The sequence below is a fragment of the Cygnus olor genome, chromosome Z (assembly GCF_009769625.2).
Source record: "Cygnus olor isolate bCygOlo1 chromosome Z, bCygOlo1.pri.v2, whole genome shotgun sequence".
NCBI lineage: Eukaryota > Metazoa > Chordata > Aves > Anseriformes > Anatidae > Cygnus > Cygnus olor.
The window spans coordinates 8,332,405-8,350,958 of NC_049198.1; the positions used below are offsets into that span (position 1 = coordinate 8,332,405).

Here is an 18,554-nt window from a genome sequence, read left to right on the forward strand (position 1 = left end):
AGACATGAAAAGTTAGGAGAGTTGAATCTCCCATTATTGCATGTAAATGTTTTGGGAGATATCCATGTCATGTAATGCTTTGCACCCAAAGGCTTGCCTGAATGAGGAAAGGAGTCCCTCATGTTTCCTTTACTATCAGCAAGGAACTGTGGGATCCTCAGAGGAAACACATACAGGTAATCCCAACCGTCCTCCAGGGAGTCCACTTCTCTCACTCGACTAGAAGGGGAGACTGCTTGCCTAAGTGAGGCGTTTAAGTCAGGTGCTTCAGCCTATTGTAGAGATCCTCATTTAGAAAAATAAATTTCAGCTTTTATCCTCTATTAGGTCACTAATTCAGATATATTCTATGTTATATGTGCTATTATATATATATTGTGACATTTAATATTTTAATGTAGTGTAACAGTCAGAGTGAAATGAATCAAGATTGTGCTATCAAACTAAAACATTCTGATGGCCTAGAACTACTTTGAGGGAGAAATCTCATTTTGTGAGAAAATTAGAAATGTTGGCATTTCGATCTAATTTGGAATTAATTTTTTTCCGATGTCAGAATTTCCTGGGGAACACAACTTCCAGCTCCTGATTAGCTCTAGTACACGTCCCTGCTGTGAGAACAGATGCACAGACGTAACGTATCATTACAGAGATGTTTCCCCCATGCTGAAGGACTTTGCTTTTTATTACTTACTGGGGCTAGATTAAGCACAGGACAAAATGGCGAGCAGATCTTTGCTTAGCATAGCATTGTGCCAGGAACACTCAGAAGCAAGATATAGCTGTTGTGCACACTCTGAACACCCACTGCCCAAAGACCCCTGAGTTTGGCAGGCACAGTGTGTCTCTCTGGGTTGAGGGTGAGCGTCACCCAGTGGACAAGCTATCTTATAACTCCTTGCTCCTTCCCATGAGCAGCTGGGCTTGAGGATGGTTGAGGACCAGATATATAAGATGAACTCCTGGTCCAATGCAGGTTGCCATTCGCAGTGTCCTCCATTTTCCTGCAGCGTTTAGCTGCTGTGGATTTCTCTACTGTTTGCTAGAGGGAGAATCTCTAAGGCACAACACTGTTTTAGCAGAGAGTTAAGACCTTTAAGTCCCTCTAACCTTTAACAGGAAGATGCAGCAAGAGGTAACTAATAATAACAATGCTTGGTGCTGAAAAGAGTGCTTTATGTTTGCAAGGATGTGCACAAACATTGATTTGTTAATGAACCAGCCCTACCACAACAATAACATCGATGATCACATTGTTAATAACTATACTAACTCTCAGCTCCTGGATCCTGGTTGGATAACAAGCCCAGAAGTGCTTGGCTGCTGCATCATTCCCGTAGAGATTAGTCATTGCTTCCACATGAGTGCTGAGGCTGCTGGCAGCGGATGGGGTGCATAGGGTGGAACAGATCCAAAGCAATCAAAGGTAGAGATGACAACGATCAAAGGTAAAGACAAAGTCTTCATTCAGACCATGTCAACCAGACAAAACTTGGGGGTAATTTCAAATTTGTATGGTATTATTCATCTTGACATAATTTCTGAAACTCAGAAATACACATTAAAATAAAGTGATGCAGGCTTGTGACTCCTGCACTCAAATATGTTGAGGGCTTGAATAGCAAGTAGATGCAGAGAAGGCAATGAAGTTACAGCCTCTGAGTGTTTGCTGTAGAGGTGAGGTGTATATGCCACTTACTGTGCATCCAACCAAAGGGCTGCCTGCAAACTTCATGCAACATTATGGCACAGCCTGTTTTTAGTTACTGTTGGAAGAGTTCTGTGGTCATAGGCTCTCCTTATGACACTGATTCACAGTGCTGGGGATGTGATCACAGACAGCTGATCTCAGCTCAGGTATGCGGAGTTTACTCATGTAGACAGTGAACACCCAGGATAGATTGGGATGGCTGCTGTCCCCAAGCCAAGTAATTACGAACAATCTGGTAGGTGAGGAGCATGGGCAGAGCAATAACTTAGCAGCTCAGGTCCAACCAAGCCAAATCAACAAGGACCCACAGCAGATCCCTTTGCTATGTGTTCCAGTGTTCCCACATACAAGCATTTCCATTATCCAACATGGTTTGCCTGTAATATAAAAACTATTCATAAACTATGTGTTTCTTACAGCTTTTCTTTCCCTTTGTCTGAACCAAGACTATCTGTGCTTCTAGTGTATTAATGAGCAGAAATATCTATTACTTAAAGCGATAAAACCAAAATCCATGGTAGGTGTCAGGGTAGAAATGAACCTTGATTCTCTTTTCATAACGTGTCGCAAGGGTTAGATTTTGAGCTGACTTACAGCCCTTTCGAAAACCAAAGTGAAGTGCTTAGTAAAGAATTATAGTATTGTATTCAGCCCTGAACTGCCAAGTATACTGATCTCCAATAATCCATTAACTCAGTCCAAAATAAGACCTTTCTCTTGACAGTTAGAGTTTTCACTGAGGTTTTGCCATACCAACAGGGATCTTGCTCCAGTGATCCTGATCCCTTGGACACATCCTTGCCTGTGTGCACTGAGAACTAACTTAACTCTTCATAGCATTCTGAGCTGAACAACTCTTGAACTCAGTTTCTAGAAAATATACAGATATGTACAAAGCAGTGGCCATACACATAACTGTGTGGTCTACCATGGACTGCCTAGATTAGCTTGACTAGGAATAAAGGAAAAACAAGATAGAAGGGCTGAGAGAGAGAGAGAGAGAGAGAGAGCTTGTTTTGTGAATTCTTTACCAAGGAGTCTAACTGTGATAGGTAACTTACGGATGGATGGATTTAACAAGAAATTGCTTGTTAAATTCTAATAGCAGAATTTTCATATGTGAGAATGATAAAACAAATCAAACTACCCCAGGTTGTTTCTCAGTAGCAGGTGGAGTTTTCAGCATTGGAAATTAGCAAAAATCTTCTGTAGTTGGTAACAGAGTGAGTTTGGCCTTGAATATCTGAGTCAGTATGGGAAGCTGCAGCATGGGTTTCACAGCCACATTTCAGAGCAAAACTGGGCTTTGAGGATGGCCTCCGCTCTTTCACCTCCTCCTGGTCTTTTCCTCTCTGTCTCCGAGCACTGTGAGTGAGACAAAGCTGAGCTCAAGGTGAGCTAAGGGTTGTTTTTTTCCTTAAGCCCAACCTCTAAGCCTGGTGTGGATGAAATTGCATGCCTTCTGATCTGCCTTATGCCTTAGTAGGTGTTTCTCAGCCCATGCAGGCAGAATCCCTACTCATGCACAACACATCCAAGACCCCAGGAAATGCAGCTGGCATTTTTGAAAGAATTTGCCAGTTTTACAGAGCAAACTGCTGGCTCTGGTGATGTCAGTGGGAATTTTGCCACTAATTGCAGCAAAGCCAAGATTTTACCCATTCTATAATAATGTGGATCTCAAATCCCACAGCAGAAGTGCTCTGGGGCACGTTCAAATGAAGAAATGAAATTTTCCCTGCTATTCTGGACCGTGGTCTTCTCCTGGGCTGAATTTTCTCAACCCTAACAGAGACCTAAGGGGGTCGGTGTTTGTTTAACACTTTCAGACTGTTTCATATCTAGCTTATTATGCCAATAACTTCACATTGCATCTAACTGGACCGCAGCAAGGACTGGGGAAGGGATAGTTGCTTAGTTGGGAGACTAAGGAAGAGGCAGACAGGAGGTGAAGGGAAGAATGAAAAGCTTGGCATGAAATAGGGGAACCTGACTGTGGGCCACTGAGGTTCAAAAGTAATTTAGTTAAGCAGATGACCGGGTGCCTAATTAGTTAATTATCCCACCATCCCACTATCCACCCCATTTGGAAGAAACCCTGTCACCATCCTCATGACCTCTAGGAAATGCACAAGATGCAAAGGATCAGCTGTTCCTTCATGACAGTCCTTTTAGCAAATTAGTGGGGAAAATTGTGCTTAGCAAATATTCATTAGGGCTTCATTTTCCATTAATCCAAAAGGAAATGTGGAGAGCCTGTGACTTCAATCACGCTGAGGCCCAGGAATTTTAATGAGCTTTAAATGGGCATCTGTCAGAATCCTGACTCCGCCGTACTTCTCCTGCCAGCCGGGGGGATGAGTAATGGCTAATAAAAGGTGGGAGCATCTAGGCGAACTCCTCTCCCTAACAGGAAAGGCAAAGTTGTAATTTGCTGTGTTATGACACCGTAATTATGCCCTGATGAGGAAAAGGAGAGTATTAAGAAACCCTTTACTTCCCCACACTGTGCCCCAGACGCAAATGGGGGAAAGTTAGCTCAGTCAGGTCGCAGGGTTGTAGGCACAGGGACTGGGTGGAAGGAGGACACCCTATTTCTCTCTGTCCTCTTACTATCACAACAAGGAGCATGCACTAATTCCCCTTCATCTTGACCCCTCTGAGCAAACCAGAGCTGGAGTTACCTGTGGAGGTCAGTGCAGAGCTGGGCAGCAGCTGGAAGTACCCCTGGAAATAATCCCCCCCAAAAAAAAAAACAATCCCAGCCTCCTGATACTATACAGGTTTCTGCTGGTGGACACTGCAAGTGGTTTAAATGCTTTTTTTTTCCCAGCAAAACCACTTGGACACAGATGTTCCCTCTGGATTTTTGCTCAGTGTATTTATACACAATACTTAAAAATAAAAGTCATATTGTTAAGCTTCGTTCTAAGCCAGAGGCAGATTCTCCTTCTTCCACCCCAAAATTCAATTCCAACAGAACATTTTCTGAGTCTGAACTTTAGCAAAACTGCATATTCCAATGAAAGACTCCTCTCTGGATATTTTTCCGAGCACCCTCTGAAGTCTGTAACCCTTTGAAGTTTGTTACAGCACTGAGGCAAAAAAAAAAAAAAAAAAAAAAAAAAAAGCAATTTCTGTCCTGAAGTCTAGTATTTTGGATTTGAATCCATTTATCATCTCTTTTGAAGAACCCTGTAGAATTGGGGGATGTGACCAAACTGCCCGGATTTGGGGGAGTCTTTGGGCTGAGTCAAGCTGGGGAGGCTGAATGTAAAATTCTAAAAACAAAATAAGCCTGGGGGTTTCTGCATCTCGTTCTACTTGTTATCACAGTCCTCCCACAGACATGAGAAAGATAATGAAACTTCTGCGTGCAGACACTGAGAAGAGACAAGCGTTAGTGGCGGTCACCCAATACTCTACAGATTAAATGACATTATGGAGAGCAAAGGAAAACTATGATCTGCATCTTTCCTTCTTTTTGCTCTTATTCCTCCATTTTGTCTTTCCATGGCCACATGTGCTCTTGCGTTCCTCTGTCTCTTGGTTTTATCCAGGTGTTTGTCCTGGGAAGGTTAGCATAGCCTCTGGGTGACTTTCTGAACTCCTGGTCTTCTGCTTTCTTTGTTCATCTGAAAGTGTGTTGAAGACCAATATAGGAGAATAGGGAAGGGTCATTAGGATAGATGCCACATTGCTAAACACATACAGTTTTCCAGAGAAGATGAAATGGTAACAATAAACAGATGATCCAAGAAAAACTGTGAAAACACATCCCACAGCCATTCTTTCCCAGCTGAGGAAAGTCAGACATGCCGAGGAACAAAGGGAGCCCTTTCTCCAAGACCCATTAATCCAGTCTGGGCTCTGCAGACTGCTTCCTTGCAGTGATCCCTCAGCTGTCAGAGAGAGGGGACACCAAAGTAAATCTCCACCATGTGCTTCTCATATCCTATTAATTTCCATTCATGGCTCTTTTTTTCTCTTGACAGGACCAGAGGGCTGTAACCTGTTTATCTACCATCTGCCCCAGGAGTTTGGGGATGCTGAGCTGATGCAGATGTTCCTGCCTTTCGGTAATGTCATCTCCTCGAAAGTGTTTGTGGATCGGGCGACAAACCAAAGTAAATGCTTTGGTGGGTAAAGATAACAAAACAATTAGATTCATCCAGGAAAGGGCTTTCTCTAAATACTTTACCTTTCAAACTGCTTTCTTTCTGCTTAAGCTTTATGATTTCTCTTGATTTACTCCTGTCAATACTTTCCCCCTTCCCTCTTTCTCTCCTAATTGTCTCATGCTCAGAATTGTGTACGCTGCTTAGAAGTGAAGGTCTGGCATCTCACTGGCAGCTGGGTACTGCAGTTGCTGCTGGTGGGGTGGAAAATGTCTCCCCTTGGAAAGGGAGGTGGGGAGGGTACAGAAAAGACTAGAGCACCTGGAGCAGAATGGAGGGGGCCAGGGTGTAGATGAACTGCTGATGGGTTCAGCAGTGGGAATTTCTGTACCCAGGGGAAAGAAAAAACAGGCTGTGGAGTTGAAGGGAGGACAGAGCTTGAGGGACAGCTCTCCAGCAGGTGTGATGCATTAAACTGCAAAGGGCCAAAGCCTGAACACCATCAGCTGAAAGCCTGGTCTTCTGCAGGGATGGCTGCTCAGCGGACAGCAGGAAGCTGTGCTCTGAGCCCGCCAGACCTGAGCCAGCACCACGGAACGTACAAATAGCTCCAGCTAACCCTGTGCCTCAGCCAACAAGCCACGCTGAGAGGCTGGATTTGAAAGCAACGCTGTGCTCACACAGCTCCGGGCCCAACTCCACCAGCTGGAGCACAAGCAGAGCACAGCCTCAGATGCATGTGGGCCACCAGGCAGGGACACCACAAGGTGCACCCACAAAGGGAGGGCTCAGCCTGCCAACAGCAGCGTGCTGATGTGTGCATGATGTCTCAGTGGGATCCCGCTGTTTGCAAAGGTGCTGCTGTGAAAGATCCCTTCTGGCAGCCCCAGAAAGGTCCCATCCCACCCGGTGGATGGGGGATCTCCTCTCACCCGCCACTGGAATGTGCAGTTTCTGGTTCTCCACCACCCAGTGCTCTTTGCAAACTTTTTGTGAGAATTGCAACGGGACAAACTATTGCTTTTCTTTTCCTGTTACTTGCAGCTGATCTGGACTCTGTCTCTCAGGCAAACTTCCAGAGTTAAGACTTGTTGGAGTTTCATTTGATTTTAAAGTCACCGTCAGTCTCCACACTATGCTTCCCTCCCATGTTGCCTTCCCCATTCCCTTCCCAGACAGCCCACCTCCCAGAACTCTTACCTCATTCCTTGCTAGCTATGATGCATGACAGACAGTACTTCCAAGAGTTTTGTGCCCCTTCTCTGTGCACAGTTCCTCCTGCCCATCCACAGAGGGTCTGAACAGGCTGCTTTTTGATTGAAAAAGCCTTGCTCCCTAGCATGAGGGGACACAGCAATCCCTTCACCAGTAGTCAGGGGATTGCAGCATGTTCAAGCAATAGAGAACAAAAGAGTTTGTTAAGAAGAAGTTGGGAAGTTCAAATGAGAGATTTAGAGCTTTAACTGTGTAAAAGCTCATAACAAAATGAGCAGACCAGCACAGCTCTAGGTGACAGTGAACAGTAATGCTCCAAGGATATCAACAGGTTAGAAGTGGACCTTTGGCAGTGAAATTGCTATTACTATCATAAATAATATTTAGAGGAGTACTGAGCCTGTCTCCCCTTATACAGACAAGTGGGAACGGCAAAGGTAAATAGAGAAGAAACAAGGTGAGAGCCAAGTCCAGTAACGGAGAGTATCTTCTGGACAGATATTCACCTCATATCCTCCTATCTCAAAGGTTCTCTGGCTACAAGGCTTAATGAGGGTAGTAACACATACCTAGCATGTGGGGCAGGGTTGTGGGGCTGGCTTTGTTGCTGTTTCCAAGGTACCGTGAGGTTGTGTCTGATAGCTGAGCAGGGATTGAGGGATCTTAGCAGAGTTTTTTCTTAATTGTGAGTCTTACTGGAAGAACCTAAACCACAGCTTGTTTGATGCAGTAACCTCCAACACTAACAGTGGGGTGTTCCAGCCTGAAAGCAGGAAAGTGGAAACTCAGGCAAGCAAAAGCAGGAATTAGAGATCACTGGTGGACTTTAGTCACCTTATATTAGCTTCTGAGACACCAATACCCAGTCAGTTTTGGGTTCCAGGCATCAAGCCCCAGTTTTCTCTGACTTTAGCAAAGTTTCCCATAGAGCTGAGTGCCTGATGTGACTGTTGGTTTCAGACACTTACACTGCCATGTGCACCTCCTCCAGAAGGTAGCTAATTATCACAAGTATGTCACACTGCTCTTCAAACCTCCCATCCCGCTGACCTTCAACTTTAGAGCAATGTAAAAATGTGGACGTTATTGCAGATAATCAGGCCTTTCATTTGTTGTGCTAAGTCCACTGAAGTTGGAGCTGATTATAATTCTTTGTTCAGAAACTCTGCTTTTTTAAAAAAGGAAAGATTACTTTTTCCTAAAGGAAAAGAAGGATTTTTGTTAACTTTGAAAGTAAGAAAACTCTTTCCTTTTCTGCTTAAGCATTTCCCCAAACTCAACATATAAAAACATAGCATTTGCATTCTGTTTCACTTTTTTTTTAACCAGCCAGAGCTCTCCAACTGGTAGCCTGGGGGGACAATTCTGTCTGGCCCCAGAAAGATATTCCACCATTATATGACCTTTTAAAATGTATCTGCTATGCAGATCCCAAGTAAATTGCTATAACAGAGTCTAGCCCGAGGTTGTCAAGAAATTGTCAAGAAGTCCTGCTCTAGACAAACTCAAAAAATTCCATGAAGAAAAAATGTCACCATGTTTTTCTACCAGGGGAAGAGAAAATACTTCATTTGCTTCTCTTTTCTCACTAATGAACTACCAGTAAGTAGCCAGCCTACCCCCTCCTCTGCCACCCCTCACAACCCCCCCCCCAAAAAAAAAAAAAAAAAAAAAAAAAAGACTTTTATTCCTTTGTTTTCATCTCTGAACCTCCCCTGCACTTCCAGCACAAAGATGGGTGCATTATCTCCTTTGGCCACTGCTGGCAGGGTTGTGTAGGGACAGCCATGGGAGAAAATGAGACCAGACACAAGCCTTGCTCCCAGTTTCTCAGGGCCCACCGTCCTGCAGAGACTCATTAACACCTGTGTGTGTTGCAGAAACCACACTGCAGTTATGAAGCCTTGGACTTCCTCAGTTCAGAGTCTGCCTCCTGGCTTGACAATGAGCAGCGCAGAACACAGACTACAGCAAACACCAGTCTTGTGCAAAAAGTGTGAAAGTGGTCAAAATATGTCTGTTGTTTACCATAGCAGGTCTGCTTGCTGCAGTGTGTAAGACTGCCTGAGAACAACCCTGACCTCACTGAAAAACAGTCATGCCATTGAAGTTGGGATGTCTGGGACTTTCCTCTTTCTGCATGCATCCAGTCTAGACCCAAATCCTCCCTTTTCTTCTACAATTTTTCAGACCCTTGACTTTTATTTTTCCCCCTATCCTGATGCAGCCGAAATATGTCCCAGTATAGACCACACTTCTTTCTCCTTCACACTCATCTATCCCCATGGCCTGTCTATCACCCTGTCTATCCCCATGGCCTGAGCCTCCACCACACCGAACACATCAGCATCTCCTTGAGATTCTCCCCCGGTACTGCCCTTTCCACCCTCTTGGATTCAGAGTTATTAATTTCACTTTCACAGCCCTTCACAATTCTGTCTGTCTTTCTCCTGTCCCTAGTTCTTCACTCAGTGCCCAATCTGTAGCCTCTTCCCATCCACTTCTTTTACAACTAGCACGTTTCTCCTCACTGGGCCTGCCTGTCCTTCTCTAGTGAAATGGCAGGGCCACCACAGGAGTTGTCTCGCTTAAGGAAAAATTACACTGAATAAGGGTTTTCTTAAAGACAGCAACTCCCATTCTCACAGCAGGCTGACCTGGGATGTCTTGCACAGAGGCACAATGTCTCACAGCCTAACCATCAGCTTCTGCAGGGCCCTGGGTCTACATTTTGTCTCTGTGCAAGGCATGCACTTCCCACTGCACACTGTAAGCTCATCTGTATATATACTGAATGTCAGAGGACATGCAATATATCTATATGCTGATCACAATGGTTCTATTGAAAACTTCCCTCTCAGATATGCAGAGAATTTTATTGTGACCAGTTGGTGTACAAGGCAAAAAGAAAACTTGGTTAAAATGATGGCATTAAAGCTGCTAAGGCAAGTAGTGAATGTGAGAAGAGCTGCTCTTCATGCTGCCCACACAAAGCTAATTCTCCCTCTGTAGGGTAGGGTGATGCTACTATACAGTTGTAATTTCAGCAGCACTCAGCGTTGTCACACAGAACACACTTTAAGAAGGCATTTGAAGACGTTAAACTAGTGAAATGCAAAGACAACCATGTTCTAAGAAAATGTTTTAACAGAGAAGAGAAAGAAAAGGATAGGTTTGGGCAATATTAATTAGGAAGACATGACAGAAATTAGAAAAATGAGGACGTGGATGGAACAGCAGAGGCCAAATGATTACCCCGAGGTGTCAGATAAGATGTAGATAAATTAAAGCCAGAGGAATTGCTGTACTGGTGCACTTGGAAATTCATTCCTCCAGCCTCCTCCAGCCTCCAGCCTCCAAGAGCAGCAAGCACCTGGGTGTGCCAGCTCTGCGTGACACTGAGCAGTGGGCACTGCAAGGGCAGCTCTGCGCCACGTAGAGTCCACCCAAATGTTGCTGATGGGGCCCCCAATTTGGCAAAACAACTAATCTTCTTTGAAGATGCCAAAAGAGATAAGAAAACACCACTTGATGAGGGTCATAGTAGTTAATTACCCTCTCCATGAAATATTTCTATTCCCTACTCAGTTTTTTCTAGCTCCTATATTGTGAGCCAAGGGACCAAGACTAAAGGTGAGAAGAGCAGTGAGGAATGAGGACCAGACACAGGAGAGGATGAAGCTCAGGAGAGGGGCTGAGACATAGGTAGAGCTTGTGTTGTGTTATTAAAAACACATTGTGGCAGTTCAAGACTGCAGCGTGGTGGCAGAAAGGTAGGGTGGGAGATGCAAGGCAGCAGGCAGGTCATGGCAGTCTGCAGAGTTTCAGTTTGGAAGCTGAAACAGAAAGAGCAGAAACATTGAGAGACTGGGCTATGCAGGGCCCCAGGACCAGGGGCATTGCACATCAGGTCTAAAGAGCATTGGCAGCACTCCATAAGACCTAAGAGTGGAACAACAGACCCCGAGGTACATCAGAAAAATATTGCTCAGCACCTGCTCGCAATGTGCCTCCAACAAACCCTGCCAAAGCTGGCAGTTTCCCATTTAATTAAAAAAAAAAAAAAAAAAAAAAAAAAAAAAAAAAAAGCTCTCCTTAAATTCGTCCAAGGAAATGAGTATGTCCAAGACTAAGGTGATGTACTGGTAAGAAATTCCAGTCCCATGTTCCCATCCCATCTGGGTGATGATGGGTTAACTGTGTGCCTGTTTCCCCCTCTTGTAGCAGGACACTGATTCCTTTACATGGGGGTTTGAGACATATGCATGAGGAGAGTTATTTATCAACTCAAAGGTTTTTTGTTTTGAGGATTTTGTTGTGTTTTTTTTTCCTCTGTCTCTTCCTTTTTCTCACCAGATAAAATAATTACTAGAAAGCACTTGGGATGGAGATGGAGCTCTGCTTGCTGGTGTTACCAGTACTATGATTAAATTTGATTTTTTTCCTTTTTACCTTTAACCTGATTTCAAACTTCCTAAGAAAAATCTCTGCCCCAGACTTTCTCCCTGTAGCCCACAGAGCTAGGCTATGTCCTCTGCTTTTCATGATCTATGGCAATTAATTTTGTTTCAGTTCCCTGGACAATATCATATTGCCATAGCCGTACAGCCATGGGTTTCAGGCCAAAGTTCAGAGAGTAATGAAAGAAACCACTAATTTTAGTGCCTGAGTTGGGACAATATAGGGAAAATTTTCCAGGTGTATTACAATACAGAAATACAGAAGTTTATATTTACTAGATCCAAATATCAAAATTATTATAATCCAAAGCAGCCAGGCTCTGAGACTTCAGATCCACAGAGTGAGGAAGGGACAGTTCTTCAGCTGATAAGAAAAGAGTTGTGTGAGTAAGAAAGTGAAGGAAGAGTTCATCAAACTCACTGCACAGCACCTCCAGCCGCTGCAGTTGGTTGGGGGAGGTTTTAGGGGGAGGAGGAGGAGCGGGAGAAGTATTAGGGCTGTAAGCCACTATTCATTTACAAACTATAATTAATTTGATGTTTAGATTAATTTCTGATGCACTCTCAAAGGTGCACTGAAAGCATTTTTCCTTTATTATAATGTTGATTGCTTATTGGGGAGATAAATCTAACTGTCAGTTATGCACTGACTTACCAAAACTTTCAGACAAAGCAAGCATGTATGCATAAGGAACAGCTGTTTGCAGCTCTCCAGTTAAAGGGATAGCTATGTCTTTTCCCAATAACTCACATTAAAGAAAATCTATACATTCTACACACAGACTTCTGCTTTCTTTTGTAGTTTAACAATTTATTAGACAAGAATATGTTAGCAGAATCTATGTTCTATTTATCTGTCTGTCCTTGTGTCTATCACTATTCTATCCATCTCTGCACCCAAGTGATAGATGTAGTCCATCCAGAATATGTCTAGAAGTTATGTATATGTTTGTACACACCTACTCACACACACACACAATCATTTAAAACGTTTTCACTCATGGTGTAATTAGACAGAGGAACTCATTACTGCAGGGTCTTTGTGGCTACTCATTTAATGAACTTCAAAGGAGGAATGGCCATTTATGTGACTAATGGAAGTGACCGATGTTAAGAGTTAATACCAGAAGAAAGAAAAGAGAAAAAAAAAAGTTTTGAAAGAGATTAAAAACTTAATGCTCTGGGCTTCAAATCGATCCTTCAGCTTTGGGAACTAGGAAAAGAACCTGATGGGTTTTTCACATGTGCCTGAACAGCATGCTATTTACTGCCACCTCCTCTAAAAATACTTTGATTTTAGATAGAGTAGATGAACCCTAATTAGATACAGCTGGTCCTCCCTATGCTCAAAGGATATCATAGTTTCGAATGCAAACACTCCCATGTGTAGAAATGCCAGAGAAGAGGCCCTAGTACTACTTTCATTCGGTCCAGAAGTTTCTGTTCAGAAAACAGTGACCCCTTCAACAGGCAGGCCCATTTCTGAACTCAAGGTGATTGAACTGCTGAACATGGACTTACCACATCCTGCTCTTGTGAGACTGCAGACCTACAACAACATTTAGGCTTTCCATTACATCTGTTTTTATTTTGTTTTCCCCAAATCTCTCTCATTCAAGGTGAATTTGAGCTGTAGAACAAGTGTTTCTCCATCAGTCCATCCGTCCATCCATCCATCCATCCATCCATCCTCACATATTTATCTTCAACTTCTTTATATCTGTCTGTCCTTTCTCATTTGCTATACAGGACTGCTCTTCAGCATTTTGAAGTCTGTCAGCTAGCTTGTTACAGAGCAGCTGTTCAATAGATCCTCACAGCTCTCTGCTTGGCCCCAGGCCTTCCTTCCCGCACAATATTCAAACCCTGCTATGAATATGAATTTATTATTATTTCCTCATCTGTTTTCCTAAGGCCCTTCCCAGCAGAGCATTTGAGAGGTTCATGAAGCTGAGAAACAGCGTTTTCACAGTGCTCATGTCATCCTCATTTCACCAAGGGGATGGTGAGACATAGAAAGATATTCAAAACTATTTATTAATCTTAGATGCCTCATCTGAGATGCCACAAGCCTGACTGGTCTGTTTGCGTTTTCTCAAAATATCTAACACAATGCAGGGCATGCTATGTTTATGTTCACTTCAGATGCAGTACAGGCATGCAGCCTTTCCATAACAGCAAAATCTCAGGTCACACACTGACTGAGCACCAAGAAAAAAATAAAGAGGCCTCGCATATCAGCTCATGCACTATGCCATAACAATCTCTATCTTTTCAACATTTGTATGCCTTTGGCTCTAGTTGGTCCAGGACAGTTACCTCATGGCTGGACGTTTTTGGGGCATGGCTCAGGGGTGGCAAGATACAAGGGACCATCCCTAAACAGTGGTATAGACAAGACTACCCCTCTCTTCGGGATAAGAGAGTTTAGTCATAAGGATAGAAGCCATGATGTGCCATTTGCACTCAGAGCCTGCAGATTTTATTTACTAATAAGAAAGTAGCCTAGGAGATCTTATTAAGAGATTTTTGTGATACGTTATTCACTCAGCGTAATTGGGATGTCATGCAAAAAATAGGCGTCAAGTCCACTTCTCTAAGGCAGCATTTGGTTGTACAACTACACCACAAAACCATCCTTTCCCTGCCTTATTTACTGTCTATATTCCAACACTAGCAATAATGAGTCTGATACATTGCCATCTTCCTCACCCTGTTCTGTTATTCATCCTCTACAGTAATTAAAACAAGGATGCCATGAAAAAGAAAAATACAGAAACGTGGTTAGAAGCGATGCCTTAATGCATATACAAAACAATACAAAATTAAAATTTTATACATAACATCAATTCTTGCATTTTTTAACTCTTCAGTGCTTCATTTTGTAATCTTATCATTGCTTTAGTGTATTGGTGCATGTAATATCTTACTTTCTCAAGTAAGCAAACCAAAACCAATGCATAAAATGCGATGAGCATCTTCAGATAGTGTACACTGACATCACTAAGGTTGTCACCAGAAAAACAATTGGTAGATCCCCATAAAAATGAGTACCTTTCCTCACCATTCCTACTTTCAACTATTTAAAATCCACAACCAAATTCAACCTCATCCCCACTCTCCCCAGTCCTGATCTGTAATATATTACATATGTATATATGTATTTATATATATACATATATGTATTTATATATATATTTGTATATATATATGTATTTATATATGCATTTATATATATATATATATTTCCCCAATAGGGAATATGTCTGCAGATTATCAAAAACAATGAAAACAGCTGAACTAGGGATGCTTAAGATGCTAAGGGATGCTAAAATGACTATAAAATCGTAGCCTAATCTTAAGGAGGTGAATTTTCTGAGTAAACGCCTGTTGTTAGCTTGCAGCTGATTTCTGTAAATGAGTTTGTGAAAGCCAGATGGAATAAGAAATTCTGAACGGAATCAGATGAAGCCTATGGTCAAAATGCTTTTGTGTTAAACTCCATGAAGAGGTGTTCTTATAACATCCTTTCTACTTTCATTAGCTAAGGGATGAGTGTATAATCATTGGAAGCATGAGTGTTAGGTAGAAAATAAGGCTTTATAATTATGATCGGTAATTCCATTTTGGGTTTATCCATCATAATTTGTTAAGGTCATGGGGATTATTAATCATAAATTGTGGAAATTGATGTTTCTGTCTATTAATAGATTCACAGAGCCTGTCAGGGACCCGAGGAGTCCAGCCTCCTGCCCAAAGCAAGGTCATCTGTGGGGTCAGATCTCAGAATTGCTCAGGGATTTATCTAGTCAAGTCTTGAAAACCTCCAAGGATGGAAATTCATTTGGTCAGCCTGCTCCAATACTTGTTGGCCTTCATGGTGAAAAAGCTTTTCTTTATATCCAGTCTAGAACTCTCTTATTTCAATTTCTGTCCCTTGTCTCTTGTTGTCCTACCATCCACCACTGTGAAAAGACTATGTCATTTCTCTCTCAAAGGGCAAGTTCATCAGCCCTTGGCCATCCTGATGGACCTATGCTAAACTCACTTCGCTTAGTTAGTGTCTTTCCTGTGCTGGAGGCAGGCTTGGGGGAAGGAGGATGCCCAAAACTGGATGTAGTATCCAGATGTGATCTAATAAGTGCTGAGCAGAGAAGAGTAATCACTTCCCTGTTTGACTGCCTGTGCTCTTGTTAATAGAGCTCAAAATACTCTTGGCCTCCCTTGCAGCTAGGGCACACCACTGATGAGATCCTCTAGTAATGTAACCCGTGGAAAACCTAGAGACGGTGGGACTCAGCCTTCTTACACCAGCCAGGTATCAGCCCCCTTGATATTTTGACAGGCATATTTAATGTTTTAAAAGGGAGGAGCTAACATCTAAGAGCAGCTGCTTTCTTTGACTACTGAACAGACAATAGGCTTTCTCCATTTTTTGCAGACATGACCTACAAATCTGATTTTGTGTTCTGACCATTTAAAGGAAAAATTACGTGACTGTTCTAAAGAGAGGTTCCTAATTACCCTTTAAAGTCCTTCTCCAGTAAGGTTTCCAGAAATTGTAAGGTTTTTTCCCTTGTCATTGTGCATCTCCTGATATGGCTGAACAGCCTGCAGAAGGATTCTTGTGTTATTGAGATTTTAAAAATGCTTATGAGAGAATAGTTTTTCTTTATTTATTTTAACAATCAATGCAAGACCCACATTTTTAGGAGAAACTTACATTTTTACCCCACTTCTTCAAATTAAGATCCCTGTCCAAATTGTCAAAAGCCATACTGCATTTCTTAAATCTTAAGTTTTCTTAACCAAAGGCATTTTCATAAATGTGTTTTCCAGTGATATTTCTACTCCACTCATTTCAGTAATTAAAATACAAGTGTATTTTTCCATCTCCCTCTCAAAGATGGATCAAGAGTTCATTCAGGAGGGTCATTGTGCAGGTGCCCCAAAAGCCAGAATTAGATCATGCTTTCGATAGTCAGTGATACACCTCAAATCCCACAGACTGAGTATAACTCTTCAGAGGGACTGCAGAAGGCTTTTCACAGGGCTTCACAGAGATCTCCAGGATTCAGGGTACTCATTTGAAGGCCATTAGCGGTAAATGCTTTGCTGGCAGACCCAGAGGAACTTAGCAGCAGCTACAATATAATATGAAGGTGTTTAATTCTCATTGATGTTAATGACAAGAGAAGCTAGCTGATCATCTCTGTCCATTGCAGGTAATCAAAAATGCAGAGGTCTTACACTGGCACTGAAAGGACCACAGATTTAACAGTTGGATCTGGATCAGTACTTTATCTTACATTTTAAAATGTATAACTCCTTTCTCCTGGTGGTACACAGCATGGTTCAGTGCCGGTTCACAACCTACTGATGTAAATATTAAGAGATTTTCTCTTTTCTTTTTCTTCCAGATGAATCACTGAATATGAGGAGGTTGTTTGTTTGTTTTTTTCCCTGTTGATTTCACTTTTAGTTTTGTTAGCTGTTTTTCATACAGTGGCCTCCATAAAAATAAATGTATTGGTTTGACAAGCATGGCCAAAAGCTATTCATCGCTGTTTCTGCCTTCTGAACAGAAACTTCTGGACTGTCCAACAAGAGAAGCTTCTAGTCCTTTTATGCATATTAAGTTGCCCTAACCTACCCATAATGAGGTGTCAGATACACAATGACATAAAGGGGAGAGATGGTTAGTTTGCTATCTAAGTAATGATCAGCAAGGAGCAAGATTCCCATTCTGTACATCGCTACAAACAGAACAGATCTGTTTCAGAGACTCCCCAGGACAGGAGAGAACTGATAAAAAAAGTCATTAGTGCAATTTGTATTGCACCTTCCTGGTCTGTTTCTTTTTGGTTTTGATTTTTTCTTTTCTTTAATTAATCCAGGAAGGAATTTTCCTTCTCACCATGAAATACTGTCAAAAGGAGGGTGATTTTATGGTGACTGTCTCTTGTAGATGAAGGAGGATGGCTGTTTTTTTCAGTAGCTGCAGTGTTCATATATAGCTTCTTTATCAAGAATCTGCAAATTCAGTGGGTTCCAAGAAAGAACATGGCATCAAAGAAATGAAGATTAACATGAGAAATGGAGTGGGACACCTCTGATGGGAGCTTCAGTAGTTACTTTCATCTTGTTTATATGATACAACTCCAACAAAACCGATGTAAAAATAACCATCTTGATTCAGCGACACTCATAGACTCATAGAATCACAGAATGATTTCTGTTGGAAGGAACCTTAAATACCATCTAGTCCCAAGCCCCATGTCATGCACAGGGACTCCTTCCACAAGACCAGGCCCCAGCCAGCCTAGCCTTAGATGCATCTTTAATTTAGCACCTACTTAGGTCTCACTCATAGCTTGCATAAAACCTATACTAAGTTAATTCTTTTCTTCTAGTTTTACACCAGCAGAAGACCTTGTCTCCTGAAAAGTTCATCCACTTTTTCCAACCATGTACTTTCCCCATAAACCCTATACTGACACATCATGACCTCAGATATTCACAAAGAAGGCTCAGAAAGCAAGTCAAGAAGAGTTCCTCTCATCCAAGAAAGAAACAAATACCATTCGCTTATCTGTAGGTGATTCCTTGCTGGCTAGCTTGTTCCTTATGAGGAAGATATTTATCAGATGAGTTGGAATATGATCTACATGTTAGTTAGTTAGATGAACTACAGTGCTTCTTGTTCACAGTGTACATGTATGTATATTGGACTAACGTTTGTTTCATGAGGTCTCCAAAGACTAGCTGGAGCCTGAATCATTCACTTCTTCCATCCATTCATTGGATGACTTCAACTCCTACTTAGCAAAATGGGTAGACCCACAGTCCACAGCATCAGAGAAATAGTTGCTCATCCTTTATACAAGTTGTGTACACAGGAAAATAAGAGAATAAGAGAAGTTTTAACATTACCTCCATTCATAGGATGAAAAATCTGTTATCAGATTTTTGCTTCTTCTTTTCCTCTTTTTAGAAAACGTTGGTCCTGATCAGGTGCCCTGGTTGCAGATGTATGTGAGTCAAAACCCC

At 42.2% G+C, this 18,554-nt stretch overlaps 1 protein-coding gene across 16 annotated transcripts in view; it reads left to right on the forward strand.

Annotated features, from left to right (window-relative positions):
* Positions 1-18,554, forward strand: part of CELF4 (CUGBP Elav-like family member 4) — a 696,179-nt gene that overhangs the window by 643,679 nt on the left and 33,946 nt on the right. For 9 of the 16 annotated variants that reach the window (XR_005815347.1, XM_040541436.1, XM_040541437.1 and 6 more), the window contains one exon: positions 5,707-5,850. The exons of 3 other annotated variants lie outside the window; for them this stretch is intronic. Coding sequence is in view for 12 of the 13 variants with exons in the window: in XM_040541436.1 (XP_040397370.1) it covers positions 5,707-5,850 (144 nt within the window). In the remaining variant the exon portion in view is untranslated. The remainder of the gene's footprint in view (positions 1-5,706; positions 5,851-18,554) is intronic. 4 more of the 16 variants (XM_040541442.1, XM_040541444.1, XM_040541443.1 and 1 more) reach the window with 1 other exon arrangement.